This window comes from Cyclospora cayetanensis, unplaced genomic scaffold, assembly GCF_002999335.1.
Source record: "Cyclospora cayetanensis isolate NF1_C8 unplaced genomic scaffold, CcayRef3 CcayRef3_contig_11, whole genome shotgun sequence".
Lineage (NCBI taxonomy): Eukaryota > Apicomplexa > Conoidasida > Eucoccidiorida > Eimeriidae > Cyclospora > Cyclospora cayetanensis.
Genome location: NW_020312048.1, coordinates 246,488 through 265,388, shown reverse-complemented (window position 1 = coordinate 265,388; position 18,901 = coordinate 246,488). Strand labels below are relative to the sequence as shown.

At 49.7% G+C, this 18,901-nt stretch overlaps 2 protein-coding genes across 2 annotated transcripts; one reads left to right on the top strand and one right to left on the bottom strand.

Moving 5' to 3' along the window:
* The first annotated feature begins 5,018 nt into the window (after positions 1-5,018).
* Positions 5,019-7,352, top strand: LOC34622382 (ferredoxin--NADP reductase, chloroplastic). Its single transcript, XM_026334668.1, has 6 exons — positions 5,019-5,178; positions 5,322-5,758; positions 5,987-6,101; positions 6,292-6,417; positions 6,700-6,860; positions 7,155-7,352. The coding sequence occupies exons 1-6, from the start codon at positions 5,019-5,021 to the stop codon at positions 7,350-7,352; spliced, it is 1,197 nt and encodes a 398-aa protein (XP_026190453.1).
* A 6,068-nt stretch (positions 7,353-13,420) lies between these two features.
* On the bottom strand, positions 13,421-16,506 carry LOC34622537. The gene is made up of 6 exons (XM_026334659.1): positions 16,390-16,506; positions 15,909-15,992; positions 15,403-15,576; positions 15,048-15,290; positions 14,240-14,960; positions 13,421-14,025 (listed from the first exon to the last, which is right to left on the bottom strand). The coding sequence occupies exons 1-6, from the start codon at positions 16,504-16,506 to the stop codon at positions 13,421-13,423; spliced, it is 1,944 nt and encodes a 647-aa protein (XP_026190444.1).
* Between the last annotated feature and the right edge of the window lie 2,395 nt (positions 16,507-18,901).

Here is an 18,901-nt window from a genome sequence, read left to right as displayed (position 1 = left end):
TCCGCAGGGAGGCACTTTACTCCACACTGAAGTGACACGCAGTAGAAAGCTATTGAATGCTTTCGAGCAAAACTCTCACCGTTTGCTGCCTGCGCCCCATCGATCTGTATGTGGGAAGAGGGGCAGCTGAGGTGCGCGTAGCTGCCCTCTATAAAGCACTCCGAGCAGTCACAGTTAGCTGCATACAGCATCCAGCGCACGAGCACACAGCATTGCGTCTTTTTGCATGGAGCTAACCGTTTCCTTCAAGAAAGAAGCACTGTGTACTCACAAACCAACAAATCAAAATGTTGCGAATACGTATTTAAATACAAATACTGTTGTAGGAAGTGTCCAAGTATACCTCTATCCCTCTACATCTGCCCCTTTTAGTCGTCAAAGCATGTCCCCGTGTAGCATGCTTGTACGCCCAAACCCACCGCATATAACAGCGGAATATTTTCCGGTGGGTTGCCACACCCACGAGCAAACGACACCACTGTAAATGAGAGAAGTACAATGGACAATAAGCGCTTAAGCCAAATCAACAGAAAATCAGGCACACGCGCTAGCCAAAAACAGATGAGGGTCTAAACCAACACTACCGCCGTTGTGTGATGGGTCGCTGTCGTCGTGGCGCCCTGCTACAAGAAAACGGAAGACAAGCAGAATATGCATGAACAGGTGTATCAACATGTCCATTCTCGTTCAGCAGCCCCTTCGCGCCTCATAGAGCAATCTGCGCATTCCAGTACAGCCGGTGCATGCAGCATAGTCGACTCCGAAGCCCCAAAAGAGGCATAAGGAAGAATGTGTAAACAACGTTCCCGAGAATTACTGCACACAAATCTAAGTGTAGAGAACACCCGAGCAACAATAATTGATAATTTTTTAGCAACACACAGAAGTGAAGGTAGCTGCTTTAGGCACAACGTTTGATGGAATAGCATGATTGCCAAAGGATTCGACGAACACCATCCATGGCCACTAGCAGTGTAAATAAAACAAAGCCGCAATATGTATACAGACATACATACACAGATATATATTCTCCAGCAGGCAACGAAACAGCAACTGCTCCGCGTCAACCACTGAGGTTGCCAATCTCCACCCAATTTCACTAGAAACGCCCGTCGAATGTGTTCTCCCGCAAAGTACCCCTAAACGCCACCACCTGTACGGCTCCCAGTGGATCATCCGCTTTTGTTAGTGCTACTGGCGTGTGCGGCAAGGTCGGAAACTAACTCGGAGAGTTCCAAAACTTCCTCAACAAGCCAAATTAATAGTTCTTTGGCATCTTCAACATGAAGGACATATGGTGGAGTAAGAGAGTAGTGATCTGTGAGAGGATGCTAAATGCTTCTGGCCGCCTGGCTGCAAACGCCGTTGTCTAGTCATCTTCTGGTGCATATCGTGAAGCGTGCCAGTTCACCAGGACAAAATCTCCAGGATTGAAACACAGCAGACTCACATTTCTTATGATTCAGGGCTTGTCTCTATTGAGCTTTGCGTACATATTTGTGTGCACTGGATGAATGTCTTCTAAATGCGTTTGATGTTAGAGTTAGCTGCTATCTCCGGATCGCCAGTTTCTGACCCAGATCGGAAGGCAGCTCTAGACTGTAAACGAAGGATGCGGCAGAGCGTTGGAAACACTTGTGTGCAGTTGTATTACGCACACACTCAGCATTACGAAGACCGTGAAGCCAAGCAATCGGATTTTCTTGAGCATAAAGTTGCCAAGATCGCAGGAGAGAGCGGCCAGTGTTCCCTGTCTGTCGCTCTGCCTACGGATAATTCACAGTATTCCTAGCATGGTCAATGTGCAAGCGGGTCAAAGCGCCACGCCAGACCGTGCTAGCGCCATCGGTGATCAGGATTCTGAGAATCCATCAGGCTTTCAGTCATGAGCTGAGAACAATCTGTCACAACACTTGGCCTCTACTATGCATTTTGGTCAGAGCAGAATTGATCCATGGTGGGTACCCAACTGCGGGTCTATCCTCCATACATCCATTGCAGGCGCCGCAGCCTGCGCTTGTTGCCATTCACTTCCCCACTACGCATCCCTTGCTAGCCTAGCAGTCTCCCTGCGGGCCCAGTCCACTTGTTCAAGTTCTCTGGCTCTACACGCGCCTACAGTTCCGGTCGATGTGACCCACTCCCTCGCAGTAGAAACAGGTACGTTGTTGAAGATGCTATCTGGGGATGCGCTAAGGAGTGTTAGGTCCCTCTGGCTTTCTTTCATTGTCCACCTTAAGCTCTAGGCTAGGGCCGAGTCACAGGATACCAACAGCCACAGACTCTTACTCCCGCTGTAGCTCTTCCAATCCAGCTCAAGACACAGCAACTGTGCTCATTTGCCCCTAAAGCCACACCTAGTCCACCGTTTGTAAATGTCCCACCGGGCAGCTCTAATTTGCTGAGTCACTGCTCATCCTGCGACCACCTGAAGTCACACTTCGGATAGACCCCAGATATATCACTGATGATCAGCTATTCGTCTACATTGTGGCTTTTGAGAAACGAAGCTTACTATTTATCGACATGTCAATCTAATATTATTTTTCCTATTCCAGTTTGCTCAGTCCTCCCAGGATTTGCTCTCAAGCTGATAATGGTAAAAATGAAGATGCCAAGGCATGTAGGAAGGCATAGTCTATAGTAATGTCTGCAGGCAAACGTCTTCCTCTCACAAAAGGGTCATTATTGTAGTGCTTCTATGTCCAATATACATGCGTCAATAACTACTGCTACTACTACTCAACCGGGTGATGAATCCTCTAGTACACGCCAATCCCAATGGCCTTCACACTTTTCGTGGTAGGCATAATCACATTCACGTATGCACAAGCTTTCGCTAGCTGACGAATCATACTTTCTACCAACTGCGAAGCTACTGCATTGACATCAGCTTGCAGGCCGGCCTCTGCCACCCAATCAGGCGTCGCCCTACCACCAACTTCCACCGCCAGATGGCTTTTCCTTTCCACCCTGTTGCCCAAAATAATCAAACTATCCAATTACCCAATAGCTTCATTGAGGCCAAACAACTATTGTGGGGGAAACCCGACACGCCACTGCATTCACAGCCATTGGATGAGCTAGGAGCAGCTGAATCGAACCAAGCGGCGCTGTCACCTGTAGCCCTCGTGCTCAGGCCTCCATGGAAAGACGTCTAAGCCCACACTTAATACAGATAATGCAAATTTATTCAGTGTTTTCATGAAACGTTGCCTGCTTCTTGTGGTCGCTCTTTTCGGAGATTACCGCATGGGAGGAGAGGGGTAGCTGAGGTGTAGCAGATGCATCCTCAGGGCCCTCAAAGCACTTGGAGCACTGACCGCTAGTTATTGATATCATCTCTTGCACACGCATGTATCATTCCGTCTTCTAGTATATAACTTACAGTACCCGGCCATAAATATATATGAGAAAGCCAAGCATTCAGAGGATTGCTTGCTAATTCTTCGCCAAGTATATTTGATGTGAAGAGGCGCGTTTTAGTACAACTTAGCCCGCTATACTGTGTAATGATGCAGCGCAAGAGAGGCCTGACTAACACAACGGGGTGGTCCTGGGTAGCTCCACAGCCCAATTCCGGCCTGAAATATGTGGTGGAAATGTGTGAGAAAGGCTCAGCTGCCGCCTCCAGAAAAATGAACGGCTGCTCCCCCCACGCATCACCCTTAGCCCTCTATGCAAAGACGGGCCGAGCACTAATTTTTTACGTAGAGATTCTCACTCTTGGGGTCGGATTCCTTCTCAGAGAGGACATGCCACGGAACATCCTGTAAGTCTAGGGTCTCACAAGCTTGCTCACACGTCTACACACGCTCTCTATGGCTGTGATGTTGAAGAGCTCTTTGAGAGTGAAGCTAAAAGCAAGATTATCACAGTTTGCTCAAGATATTGCAGCTCAACCTAAGTCCCATGCAGGGGTCCTCGATGGAAAATGCAGCACTGAGCCCTCTTTATAGCCCATAAGATGGTCCATAAGATGAAAGAGCGGTATTTTTGTAAGATGCAAGTGAGCATCTCCGTAAGAAGCGTCTCGGCGCCTGCCTTGGGTGCTCCGTATGCTGCTGGGGGGGGAGCAGGGGGGTTAGCAGGGGCCCCTGGGGAACCCCTTGAGGGGCCCCCCTGACCCCTACGTACCCTTCTCCACTCTTCAACCCTTAACCGACATTATTTAATAAAATCTAATATAGATAAGGCTCTGTGCTTAACCTATGCTCGAAGCCATCCACAAAATCTTGCGCCCTACACCGGTGCACCAGGCCTGTTTAGGCTTGTACTTATCCCTGTCTTCAGGGCAACGACTGTCAGTCTCTCTTCTCCGCTCTGGTTTGCTCCTGAGTTTTCATCCCTTCGACAAAGAACAACTCTACTTAAGGACACCTCCTGCGTAGAGGGCTGCCAACGGCTCAAACCCCTCAGACAGAGACTCGATTGCCTTCCTAGACGCGGCAGGCTCCTGTGTATCCCAGCCCCCAAGGAACACCCACGGCGTGCCCTCTCCGCAATGGGATTTGAGGTCTGAGTGCTGGGGTTAGGGGCGTGCAGTCTACGGCCTGGGCTCCTTTAGGCTCGGTTGCAGCTGCGCATTACAGCAAAATGCAATCCAAGCTTCTCTCTGGGGGCCCCTCGGCCCCCAGTGAGACCCGAAAGCGAATTCCGCGCCTACTGGGCGTGAGCCTGTCCGCCTTCAATCCTTTTTGCCGTCTGAGCACTACTTTGGTAGGTTGGTATTTGCTGCGGCAAAGGCACAAGGGGTACTTTAGAGCATAGGATATTTACGACTGTGTTGTCGTTGTGCTTAGTGCCGTAGGTTGTGTTTATCCTCTTCCTGCTGAGTATGGCGCCCAAGTGCACCTCGTTTAGATTCGCTCCTGGTCCCGCTGTGGGGCCACAGGCGCCGAAGGGGGCCGCACGGGCGCCCTCTACGGGCCCCCACGAATTCCTGCACCGGCCTTACGGGTGAGCGACTTTAGAAGCACTGCCGCTCTCCTCCTTGTCGGGCACGGGTTGATTTCAGTATGTTTCGCAGCAAGAAGGAAGCCAATATCGGGCGAAGTTTGCGTGTAACTCTTCTCGAAGGAAGCTTGCAAACGCGAATGCTTGCTTGTCTGGTAACACTCAGATGGAAGGCCGAGGAGGTTGGGCATGCTGCGGGGCCTGGGCTGAGAAGTCGAGCCGGTAGCAGCTCTATGCCTGTCCCTATCAATCTGTGAGGTTCCGCATTTCTTCCTCCTGTACACTGCTCGCCTACTGTGCCATTGCCCCCTTGTCTCTTCTGGCTACCTAGCTGCCTTTGCCTCCCCAACGCAAAAACCTGGTAGCGTTGGGGAACCCGCGTCACTGGGACTGCACTAGTGTGCATGTGCTTTCTTTTCACAGCTTCTCTCGGGCAGATACATTGAAGATCCGCTTGGAGCACCGGGAACTGGCTTCCCACTATTCTGCATACTCCCGTTTGCCCCCGGGGTGCCAGCCTTCTGCAGCTGCTGAGGCTTTGGCCCGTGTTGCACCAGAGGAGAACATGGGGCCGCCCGATGAAGCATTCCACTTGGTGTTCTCCTACGATCCATCAATTCTATCTGCGAAGACCGGAGCACCCTTTCACTACCTGGAAGGCCAGAGTGTCTCATTTGTGAACCTTGCAGACACACGAAAGGGCTCCCACAATGCTGAGGGACCCGTAGCCAAACCCAGGCTCTACAGCGTGGCCTCCTCCCTACTGTCTCCTGACGAAGGTCTTCGTCACTCTTTTTCCTTGGCAAGCTAACTATTTACCTCGGACAGCTCCACAAGGGCCGTCCATACTGGTTCCTGTAGGAGCCCTTGGGAGGCCCCGTTGAGCGCCGGAGGTGTGCAGGTGCCACTCATGTGGCATCTTTTACGTAAACGCATATTCAACCCTTCTTACTGCCCGTTTTGTCCGTACCTCGTACTTACGCTCATCCTGCACTCTCGCCCTGCAACATGTGCTTGTTGGGTGTCGCAGTGCGTCCGTCGCCACCGCTTCTGGGGCCCCGATGGCCAGCACGATCCTTCAAAAGATGGCCTTTGCTCCTCCCTACTCTGCACAGCTCCTATCGGCACGCAGTTTGAAATAGCTGGTAAACTCACAGCACCCCTTTTTCCTGGATTTCCTGCAGTATCTCACCTCGAGGAGCCAAACCTGGCTATGCTCTGGGGGGAGCTTACTTGCTTGGAAGATGGAACGCGAGAGCCTGCTGTGGGTTTTTCGTGCGATACTTGAGTGCACCGCAAGACACGTCGTCTTCGTGCGTCGTTCGATTGCATCAGGGCCTGTGGGTGCTGCCCTCATACTTCCTGAGGATAGGAAGACGCCAATTGTGTTCGCATGCACGGGTACCGGCGTGGCACCCCTTCGCAGCTTCTTACGACGAATTTTGGCGGAGCCCCGAGAAGGTACACATAAGGCTGGTGGATTTCATTCTTGGCGCCAGTGTCTGCCTTACCAAATTCTCTGCCATTGCTTGTGCCGCTTTCATATTCTTAGTAACTCGGCCTTCTTGTAGCGGCCCCCCATCCCCCATGCCTAGCTGTATGGCCTTCTCTCTTCTTATTCACTCTGGCGCTTCTTGGCTGCGTGCTGCGTTGGACGAAACGGGTTCTTCCAGGTCCACTGGGTCATCCTCACTTGTCAGCCCCCTGTGCTGTCTGTCCCTTTGTCATGCCGGCTCTCGTTAGGCCGAGTGGTTGCCTACATTGGGGCCGCCAGGGCATCCACCACGCCCTATGCTCACGAATGGCGAGAACTTTCTAGGCGACTGCCCACTGAAACGCTGCAACTCCGTTTCGCGTATTCCAGGGAGATGAAGGCACCCGGTGGCGGCAAGCTGTATGTGCAGGTATGTCCTCACGTAGATTCTACACCTACACCGTAGTGTACTCAGACTGTGCGTTGCATTCATTTTCACGGCGGGGCAGAATACGTTCGAGGCTTCAGTGTGACGCCCACAGCCACTTGCGCTGAGGCCTGCAAAGATCGAATCCTGATTCATTGAAGGGCCAGTACCACCACCATTTGGTAGTCCCCCCGCCGCCGGTTGGCAGTAAATATAAGCAATGCAGCAATGGATAGACCATTAAGGTGGACGCACATTTCGTGCTTTGGCATGACTTGTGCTTGAATTACTGTTCAGCATCTCATTGACGAGGATGGAGGGGCTATTATAGACCTCTTGCAACAAGGGGCAGTGATGTACACCTGCGGAAGGAGGGATATGCTGCCTCCGATAAAGTCAGCCCTTCAGGCAGCTGCGGAGCGATGCAATATGGCATTCGAGCCGTTTTTAAAGCAGCTGGTTGCCACGAAGAGGTGGCGTACTGAAGTCTACTGAGCAGAGACAGACTGTGCCCCCTTTCTTCGTCGATTGCCCCTTCAGACAGGTGTAAGAGGCGCAGTCTGACTCTAGCCCATTTCGGCAGGGGCATTCTAGCTGCCAGCACGAGCCTACCTGACGCTCTTCCGGCACTGCGACGCTTTAGATCTCTCTCTAGGTGCTGATGGACTTCCACTCTTGTGCAATACAGAAAACTTAGTTACCAGGGAATTGCCCAAGGGAGCTAAATGGGGGATTCAAGGTTAAAATGTAGTGTCGTTTCTAGCTCTGGGACGCTGCAACCCTGTGGAACCGCCTCTCTGTCTGCGCTTGCAAGCGCTTTCTCTGCATGTCAAGCTTGTCCGGCCTACAACTTGAATGACTAGCTTTTGATTTGCCTGTACAATGTTGTGTTCCTGTGTCGTCCGCGTTCATATTCCCCCTATGTTGTTTTTGCCACCGGAGCGCGAAACTGTAGCTTGTTGTTTACTTATCTAGTGTCTAGGTGGCCAAATAAAATGATTTGGATGCATGGGTGTAGAAAACATAAGACGTACTAAATTTTGATGGCAGCGGTGAGTCATGACACACAGGAGCGATCTCGCTGAACAGTTCTGAGTCGCTGGGTGTGACGAGAGCGCCTCGGCGACCGCGTTGGTGTTGAGCTTTATGTATTTCGCATTAAAGTCTTGCTGCAAGAGGCGTCCAAGCCAGCAACCAAATGTAGGCTCGTCAAAGTCTTCAAAGGCCTAAAAGCTCTTGGCGAGGTACAAAAAGGACTGAGAGTCTGGATCCATATAACAATGCCGGCACTTTTTCACGCCCCCCCACACCGCATAGAAATCCTTGTCCCCACAGTATGAAAGGATGCTGGGTTTCGGTAGATTGAGAAGAATGCAGAGCAATAATTCGAAGTTTTGGAGAGCCTGTAGCCGGTGGAAGAGAATAGCACACACCGATCCATTACTAGCAGCATATGTTGGAAAGCAACGACGCACATCGTTGGGCAGCGCCAGTGGAGAGGTGGTACGGCGAGGGGTGAGTGTCCTTCCTGTGCATTGGCATCCTCGGTCTAAGTCGAAGTCTGCGCTTTCTCAAAATAACGTAGTCATGAGGGAAGCGATCCAAGCAAACCGAGGACTGAAACTAAGGTCAAAAGATGCAAGGCCATAGAAGTTCACACCGTCCTTGGAAGTGCTTACAGGTAAGGGCCATGCCTTGATTGCCTCCATTTGTGTGGATATGGGGCGCATTTGCAGCAGCGGAAATGTGGAATACTACAAATGCAACTGTTATTATGAAAAACGAGCACTTTCGTGTCTTCACATACCACTTTTTGCCCCACATCAGCGGACGCGCAAGCTGTAGGTGCCTTTGGTTTACTTGAACGTATCGGCTGAGGGACAAGGCATCATCCATGCAGACAACCATATGGCTATCTTTGACAGGCTCGAAAGGAGAGAATAGTTTGCCGTTGCAGCTCGGCTAGGGGATTAGAAAGTTCAAGCGGCATACCCATGTACTCGAGTTTGGGAGTATGCGGGTGTAACGTTATTTCGTGCCTGTCATCAAGGGAAATGGAAATTTGGAAGAAAGCATTTGTGAAGTCAACTGTCAATTAGACTGACGCCTCGTGTGATTTGTCTCGTAATTCGCCTGTACGAGGCATCGGGAAATTCTGTTGTGCAGTAGTAGAGTTGAGGGAGTTCAATTTGAGCCACATGGGCCGCGTTTTAACCTTCTTTTGGCACCAATACAGAGTTAAGGCTAGGACAGCCAGGTAATTTCTGAGATATGCCTCTCATCAAATCATCTGCCTGCCTCTTAATCTTTTTTTCATGCTAGAGGCTTCCGATATCGCGGAACACAACTTGAAGCAGACTTAAGGATTTGCTCAATACAATTCGCTGGATGAATAGGTGGCTATCCTGCAGGCAGATCACTATTTGGCACTGCTGTGAGTCCTTCTATGTATGCACATTCCTGCTGTTCCTCAGCTGCAGCTCAGTTGGAGTCGCTGATAATTAACCGTTTACAAAGACACTTAGACGGGATGCGAGCTCAGAGTTGTCGTTTCTTCCTGCCTTGCTCAGCTGCCCGCCTAAAGACTGTAGCCCGCCTTTTTAAGGTATCGAATGCCCCCCGTTCACTACAGATAAAGTGGCGTGTTGGGAGGACCAAGATGGGATTCTTCCAAGTGTTACATGGCATACTAACCTCCCTTACAGGTGTCTGCGGACGTATGCGCCCCTTCCATCAGGTCACTCATGGCATACCTGGGATTGTGTCGCAGTGCACAGGTTCAACATGAATTTACGGAGCGAATTTACGGGACAACTCCAATATGAAGTGGCATTGGACTGCTGGAGCATGACCAATCCGTGCATTGTGCCACCCCCCAGCAAACCCGAGTCTAAGGGACTCACCTAAACAGTGAAACGCAGACCGCGCCTTTAAGCCGCCTACTAGGATGAAAGACCCGCTTTGCATCAAGTGTTAGATAACGCTCGCAATACTCAGCCTCTACCATGCATTTTGGTAAGAGCAGAACTGATCCATGGTGGGTACCCAACTGCGGGTCTATCCTCCACACATCCATTGCAGGCGCCGCAGCCTGCGCTTATAGTCATTCACTTCCCCACTACGCATCCCTTGCTAGCCTAGCAGTCTCCCTGCGGGCCCAGTCCACTTGTTCAAGCTCTCTGGCTCTACACGCGCCTACAGTTCCGGTCGATGTGACCCACTCCCTCGCAGTAGAAACAGGTACGTTGTTGAAGATGCTCTCTGGGGATCCCAAGGAGTGTTAGGTCCCTCTGGCTTTCTTTCATGGCCCACCTTAAGCTCAAGGCTAGGGCCGAGTCACAGGATACCAACAGCCACAGACTTTTACTCCCGCTGTAGCTCTTCCAATCCAGCTCAAGACACAGCAACTGCGCTCATTTGCCCCTAAAGCCACACCTAGTCCACCGTTTGTAAATGTCCCACCGGGCAGCTCTAATTTGCTGAGTCACTGCTCATCCTGCGACCACCTGAAGTCACACTTCGGATAGACCCCAGATATATCACTGATGATCAGCTATTCGTCTACATTGTGGCTTTTGAGAAACGAAGCTTACTATTTATCGACATGTCAATCTAATATTATTTTTCCTATTCCAGTTTGCTCAGTCATCCCAAGGTTTGCTCTCAAGCTGATAATGGTAAAAATGAAGATGCCAAGGCATGTAGGAAGGCATGGTTCATAGTAATGTCTGCAAGCAAACGCCTTCGTCTCACAAAGGGTCATTTCTGTAGTGCTTCCATGTACAATATACATGCGTCAATAACTACTGCTACTACTACTCAACCGGGTGATGAAATCCTCTAGTACAAGCCAATCCCAATGGCCTTCACACTTTTCGTGGTAGGCATAATCACATTCACGTATGCACAAGCTTTCGCTAGCTGACGAATCATACTTTCTACCAACTGTGAAGCTACTGCATTGACATCAGCTTGCAGGCCGGCCTCTGCCACCCAATCAGGCGTCGCCCTACCATCAACTTCCACCGCCAGATGGCTTTTCCTTTCCACCCTGTTGCCCAAAATAATCAAACTATCCAATTACCCAATAGCTTCATTGAGGCCAAACAACTATTGTGGGGGAAACCCGACGCGCCACTGCATTCACAGCCATTGGATGAGCTAGGAGCAGCTGAATCGAACCAAGCGGCGCTGTCACCTGTAGCCCTCGTGCTCAGGCCTCCATGGAAAGACGTCTAAGCCCACACTTAATACAGATAATGCAAATTTATTCAGTGTTTTCATGAAACGTTGCCTGCTTCTTGTGGTCGCTCTTTTCGGAGATTACCGCATGGGAGGAGAGGGGTAGCTGAGGTGTAGCAGATGCATCCTCAGGGCCCTCAAAGCACTTGGAGCACTGACCGCTAGTTATTGCTATCATCTCTTGCACACGCACGTATCATTCCGTCTTCTAGTATCTAACTAGAAATACTCTGACATGAATCGGATGAGCGAACAGACAGAACAATTAGTGAATTTTAAATGAATTCTGACTTAAATAAGATCGATGCACTTGATAGTGCTTGAGTGTAGCTTTTCAGGCTATTTTCTAAGGTAACGACACAGCGCAGACACTCCCCAGCTAATAGGCGCCCCAATAGGTGACCAAGCATCCCCTACATCAAAGTCAACGCAAATGCTCATGCGTTGCATTCACTTCCCATAGGCATCATGGATTAGATCGAATCCCCCGAGTACAGTACGCAAGTAAATTCCAGTATCCTCAATCTCAAGCTGTAGGCCTATCTTCGTTTAACCTTTCTTGATCCTCTTCTCTTACAATCTATCCACTATTAATTGAGGCAAGGAGGATCTATCTAGTTTGAAAGCCAGGATAGCCCCTATGCCTTCCTGCAGTCCATACCTGTTGGAAAGATTACAGGTCCTGGCTATGCGCCATAGGCCATTTACGGGAACCTTAGCGTAAGTGTTTGCACCATGATCCACTACCCTAGGCTATGCGCGTTTACTCATACAGGTGCGAAGTCACCCACTACGCAGGAAAATGCCTGTGCGACCTCCTAAGCCCCCAATGAGAATTTAGGGCATTTGAATGTGTTTATTCCTTGAAAATTTAGTGCTTTCTTGCTTCATAATGGATTGGATAATGCTGCTGGGGACGCGCATTTCTCAAGGCGAGCCAAGTTGAAGCAGAAATTATCGACTAAGCCAATGGCACTTTCTACGCTCGTGTTCCTTGGCTCTGACCTTTCGTTTTCTGTTTGTGTTTCTCATCTGTATCTCGTAGTTCCCGGTCCTTTAAAAGCCAAACAGGCCAAGCAGGAGCCACCAAACAGGGGCCATAGCAGCAAGGCACACGGCAAGGAGACGGGAGACCGGCAAGAGTCAGCAACAGAAAAGGCAGAGGTCGTGCGAGGAAAGGGCGAGTTTACAGTAAGGCAGAAGAATCGTTTGAGGTATGGATGCAAATGCTCCGGCAGAAGCAGATAGAAAACGGCCCAGCATAATGACATGCTCAGAGGGGGCGAAAGGCGCGGCGACTCCAAGAGGAGAGCAACAACTTACAAAGGACTGAACGAGAGCGATGTCCACCACTAGCCGCTCCACATAAGGTTCCCATATTGACGCTCGACTACTATGTAACTGCTCCTGTATTCGGTCACACACCAAGCTGAACCCCAGCGAAAAGTGCAGTTCAAGTGCGGCAAACCACCGGACAGCTACCAGTACACGGCAAATGGAAAGTTAGCAGATGATACAAGACGGTGCCTCGTAGGCCTATGTACGCGAGTGTGAACGCAAGAATTTAGACAGCAGTAGCCCCTTGAAGTCTTCCCCTGTAGGCGAACACCTTTCTGGCGTCCAAAGATTATCGTGAACAGGGCCTGCGAGCGGATCTTGTAGGTCTTAAGTCAGCGTTGTTTACGGCTGCAAGTAACGAAGGAAAGGGGGCCCAGATCTAGTCGCAAGCTGTCAAGCACAGAGACATTTCTGAGGACAAGAGGGATGAACTTAGTAACTGCCATTTCCACAGGCACAAAGGGATCACGAAGACCTCGAGGAAAAAGCTAACAAAGCTGCTTAATTGTAAAATTGATGAATGCATCCGAAACCACACTGTTGCTCTACAGGCATTTCTTCTGGAAAGGAATACAGCACCCCTGGGCAGCAGTAAGTACACCTCCATGACACCAGCCTCCAATGCGAACTGCTCCATTCCCTATTGAGACTAGACGACCACTTGTTCCCACCTCATAAGCATTTGGCTGTGAAATATTTTTACTTTTAGAGAGCTGTGCCTTTGCTGTATAAAGCACACAGGGTTTTACTTTGCTATTGGGGCTACACATCGGCCTGAAGCAATAGGAACTATGTATGTACCAGGTGGTGTCAGCAACAGCAGACTTAACGGTTGTCTGCACTAGTAGATGCTGGGCGAAAAGAACATTGAAATAGGTCAGATGACCCGAAAATCTATATCCGCAGCAGGATATACTGGCCGTCCACCACTGTTGCCACGCGAGAGCGCGTAAGAATGGCACAAGATATTGCGTCTCATGCATCTACACTCGGATGCCAAGCTTTCCAGCAAAATCATCCACTGTACCAGTGATCTTACTCCAAGTGGTTCGGGGCACAACTAAGTTGAATACAGTGACAAAAACCTGGATGCCAACAAGTATGGCAAAGATCACAGCCACGGGAGCCATTGCTGGAGCAGCTGTGAACACTAAAGTCAATATCAGGACGACTAGCAAGGTACTTGTAGCCACATTGATGCCGGTGGCTAACACTTTAGCCGTACGGCTGTCGACATCGAGAGCATGGCCCAATTGCTTTGGTTCGACTCCTTCCTGCAGAAAGGATTGTACCATTTGTCCTCTTGCGTGAGTCACGATCCTCTCCTCAGCTATAGCTGCAGCAATTACCTTCGACAGGTAGCCGAAACTGGTACTGCCTGTGCTGAGCTCCACAAAAGACTTGAGGTAAATACTCAGGAACAGCTTTCCTCGCTTCAGGTCTTTCAGGAAGAGGGAAAAGTCTGTCTGAGGCAGCAGATCCCTGTCCTTCATGTACGCCAATAACAGGCGGACAGTGAGACGACAAAACGTTGAGCTCCTTAGTAAAAGCCGAAAAGCCACAGAATTACGCCTCCCAACTTGCAAGCCTACGACGATTGAAAACGGACATGGATACATAAAGAATTTCAGTCAAGGTCTTCAAAGGGATTGTTGCTTTTCAGTGCTCTCATCGGTCTCCCCTGCCCGTGATACCACATGCAAGAAAACCGCTAGCGGGCACATCCAAGGTGGGGGCATGCCCAAGTGTCCTTCATCTACTATGAGCAAGGAAGCCTAACATAGAAAGCATTCAAAACTCACCTATACGAGCCATAACAACCGCGCTGGCAGCCGCTTTCCTGGCGAAAACACGGATGCGTTCCTTTTCCTCCTCCGTACGTCCGCGCGGTGGGCTACCAGGTGTACCGATCTCCTCTATTCTAAGGGCGCCGCCCGAATCTTCAGGGGCTTCGCCCAAATCTTCAAGGGCGCCGCCCAAATCTTCAGGGGTGCCGCCCAAATCTTCAGGGGTGCCGCCTAAATCTTCAGGGGTGTAGCTCGCACCTTGAGACGGCTGTGGGGTGTCAGTAGCAGCGGCACCGGGTAAATCTCGGGGATCTGTGGTGGGGTCTTCAAGGTTTTGTGCTTCATCTTCCCCAGAGTCGACAAAGGAGGCTCGTGGCACGTCTTCTGGAATTCGCGTGCTTCCTTGAGTGCCGTCTTCTGGGGTCAGTTTCTGTTGATCTTGCATGGCCATGTATTGATCTATAAGTTCGCAGGTTGGGTCTTTTGAATCCTCGGTTTCTGCACAGTCGCTGGCATTGAAAAGCGCCTCGATAGCGATAAAGGCTGCGGCCTCCACAAGGCTGCGTTCCTTAAGTTTCTTCGGCTTTCCGTTCACCATTACCCTCTGAGTGCGAGGTAAGGAATGCTCTGTGGGACACGTGTACCCATTAATTAGCATGGCAGTCACCAGGCGCACAGCCAAGGGGTCTGCATGGGGTGGCATGCTTGTAAACAATTCGCAGCCTTGGCTGACAATCTGCAAGGCACAATCGAATCCACATCTTAACTGTGAGCCCCCAAATTGCAGAGACCCGTGGCAAAGCGTATGTGTTGTGGAGCCTACTTCTTGGGCATCTGGCACTCTCTTGGTTTGCATTGGTAATGGTCTTCCTCTTATTCTTCTCCACCACCTTTGCATTCTTCCTCTAATGCTTAGGCGCTGCACCGTGCTCTTTTTAAGGAGCTGTCCGACCAAAATGTGCTGGTTGTCTACACTGCCCATGGTGGTCGAGTCCAGCAAGGCAAAGGCATTCTCCAGGGGATCTTCAGCAACAGGAGGAGAATCCTTTGATGGGTGCTCTTTGATCTGGAAAAGTCATCAAACAGGTCAGCATGTTAGAGGAAATCAAGAAGGGTACTGTGCAACTAAGCACTCTACGTTGCGCAGACGGAGAACAGCGAAAGAGCAGCCAACGCACTTTCAGGTTTTTTAGCCAGTCCGTCATGTCACTGTAATCTTGTGCTGCAAGAAACAAGCCATCAGGGACATTCACTTTTTTAGATCCGAGTCTCCATCGTACAATCATCATAGCCTGTCCATGGCGGTTATTCTGCACTGTACAGCAAGCGGCGATCCCTATTATAGGTATACTCTGCACGTATTGCGAAATGTTCATTTGAAACGCACGAAAACCTCATTTAAAACGTGCATGCATGGAACGTACTGGTAGCGCCGGATATATTCTCGTGCAGCAACGGATGCACAAGGAAGAGGCGATTCTTCCTAAAGCAATCTGTAACCCAAAGCAAGGCAAACAAGAGTGAGTAGGCTGTCCCTCTGTAGCCTATAGGAAGTCAGCAGGTGCTCTCTTTCTTGCTTAACAGCAAGACTCCATTCCAATATCTCCTAGTATGTACCTAATTTCGTCTTGGATTCAAGGTCTGGCCCGAAGGGGCAATTTGAGATTTCGTTGAGCTGTGTAACAATATAGCGGGCAAAAAGAGAACAGTTACGCTTCATCGACTCGTCTTTCAAACCGCCGCATATGTCGGCGGCTTGAAGGGTCGTCTTGCGGGGTAGTAGGGAAAGGCAATCAATGTACTCTGCGATTTGCAGTACACAAACGAAGGAGGCGCCGGGTTTCTATTGCCAGCTGTACTAAGAACGCGAAAATACCTAGGAGACACCTATTGTGAGGAAAGATAAACCAGAATTTTTGAGTATTCGGTTACCAAAAGCGCACCTAAGGCAGCACCTTCTAAATCTTTGAGCTGCTCTTCGGGTTTGACCGAGGGACGCCGCCGTAGAGCATTCCGTAGACTGAGAAGGACCCTCCGAATCTGAAACACGAACCACCAGCTGCTGAGTATTTGCAATAAATTTTTAGCGCAAATGCTGCCTTGCATTAAGTCACAACATCGAAAAGACAGCTTTGCCCCATTCCCCTATACTGCCTAGGTCGCACGGTTCGATGCAAGTCCCCAAAGCCTTCGTGCCCAGCTGTGCCTAACGGTACAGTCCCAATAAAATTTAGGTGTGGCGATGCGTGCTGTTCACTTGGTCTTAGTTGGCTCACGGGCATTGTCACTCTTCTCCAGGCCCTGGATAAGAACTGCAATCCTCGATTCCGTGTTGGCATTCCCCCCGGATTTTCAAGATCATACCCTCCGGACTCTACGAATCAGAACAAGGGCACGGGAAGCGGATGTCACTGTCCACAGACAACATGTAACTGAATGCGTTTTCTGGAGGGAACCTGACCAAAGCTCGGCAGTGAATGGTCCTTGTTAGGCCTCTAGGCTCGATGACTCATAGTAAAAACTCACCTGCAGCCAGCGCAATGGGCAGATCATTTTGTAGTGTAAGTACAGAGGCACAAAGAAGAAAAAGGCACCATAGCCGATAGGATCCCATTTTGACGCGAATGTGGGCTGCTGTGCTACCTCGGCGAAAAGCTGAGACGATAAAGCGGCCCTTGGTCTAAAAGCAATACCGAAAACAATTATTCGCAACAAGAGTGTATTTAAAAAAATAAATTCGCTGGATTCGATCAATGGCGCAGGATCCTGCACAGACGAGAGACCACTGGTAAGGCCGCAATCCCTGAGCCGAAGTGACTCCAATGGCTGATAGGTAGTTCCTTCGATCAGCGCCGCTATTTGTAGATAAAAGCCAGTGGGATGATTTTAGGTACACAGAGTACACAATTTTAAAGGCTTTAGTTCTTTCTGTAGCTTCCACAAGATTCGATTGATCTATGTTGTCGCATGCCATCAAGAAGCCCTCGCAGTTTCCACCTTTGGCACATGGTAAGAAACGCCAAAAAAAACAGTTTTCTCCTCTGAAATCCTTGAAATCATTTTAATTTTTGTGTGAACTGTGTAGTGCAAATTACCCCTCAATCAGGCGCGGCTCTTTTTATCGGGCACCGTACCTGCTTTCCGCGCGTCACCCTGAGAAGGCCCCCTGCCATGCAAGGACATTATTCCCTGCTCGCCATAAAGACACTTATGGTGGATTTTTTTTGCCAAGAGGGCTCCGGCAGGAGGAGAGAAAGGATTGTTGCTGTCTAAGTACCTGCAGCCTCTGAGCAGGCCAGACGTCAATGCAAAACAGCAAAAGTAGCTTAGCGCACACCAGCCAACCATATATTCTTATTATGTGGATCCAGCGATGCTTTGCAACAAAAATAAAAAATAGTGTCAATTCAAGTTCGTTTGGCAATAAATCTTCATGGAGCGTAGCGAGTAAAGCGTGCCAACCTACACGTGGATTGTTTCCAACACACTGTAAGAATTAAATTCTGGCATAGCCACGAGCTGGCTTCAATATTTGGCTGTTTCTATTTTCTGTTAAGTGCATAATTAGGCCAATATTTACGAGAATGGACGCTGGATGGCTCTGCGCTAAGTTGCGAAGTACGTGCGCATGCGAATGCTCGCAGTGCTCAAAAAGTGCAGCAACCTGTACCCTGTTTGTTTTCTCTCCCCTTGAGTTCAAACCCCTACTAAAGGGCTCAAGAAGGTTATAATGATATTCGGTTAGGAGGCTTAACTACTTTTGCTAAGCCTGGGTTTATTTTTGAGCGAGTGCTGTTCTCATGTTTGGCCTGCCCGGTTTGATGAAGTTGCTCCACCGTTCATCCAATTGTACTGGATGCATTCAGTTAGCAAGTCAAACTAAATTTCAGCATTTCAATTCAAAAGGTCCTCGTCTGAAATTCGGAGAGTCATGAGCTCGATGAAGGTACCGGCAATGGATATTGATGGAGGAGGAAGACCTGGAGGGACAGCAGAAGCCGGCCCACGCGCCAGAATGAATGACATGACTTAGCATCAGCAAAGCACTCACTTTTAGTATAGTAGAATCCAGCCCAACCGCCAGAGCGAATGCCATGGCTTAGAAGCAAGAATACACTCACGCTTAGTTTCTACGCCAAAATATTTACAGAGGAATGCATATCTTTTGTGGGTGAAGGAATGCGCACTGCCGCGAATACAGGTACTGCGAAATACTCACAAAAGGAAGAGCTAGCTCCAAGCAATGCAGTTAGCTGTGCACTGGTATGTCTTCTCTATGCTTACTAGTACAGCGGGGTGCCTTGTGGAGATAGTGGGTTGCAGCTCTAAGTGTGTTAAATATAACGAGCTAAGCAACGCTAAGCACTTTCTGCTGCGAGAGTTATATTTACGTACAGGTTAGTGATGAATTTACCTATGGGTTTGGCTGCCCGTGTACCACATTTGTTGCCAAGTGCTCTTAGCTGGATAAGAGAAGGCGCAGTGCTATGCGTGTGCGCGCTTCATGCTGCGCTGCTAGTTGTAAATACTCGGAGAGCTTAGTAGATGCAGGTATGCGTACCCTAGCCTTCCCATTCCCCTAATAGCAAGAGCTATGAACGGCGCGAGAACGCATTAACGTTTTGGGGGGAAGCGTTCAACAACTTTCTATTAACCTTTTTATTGTGTTTGGAGTTG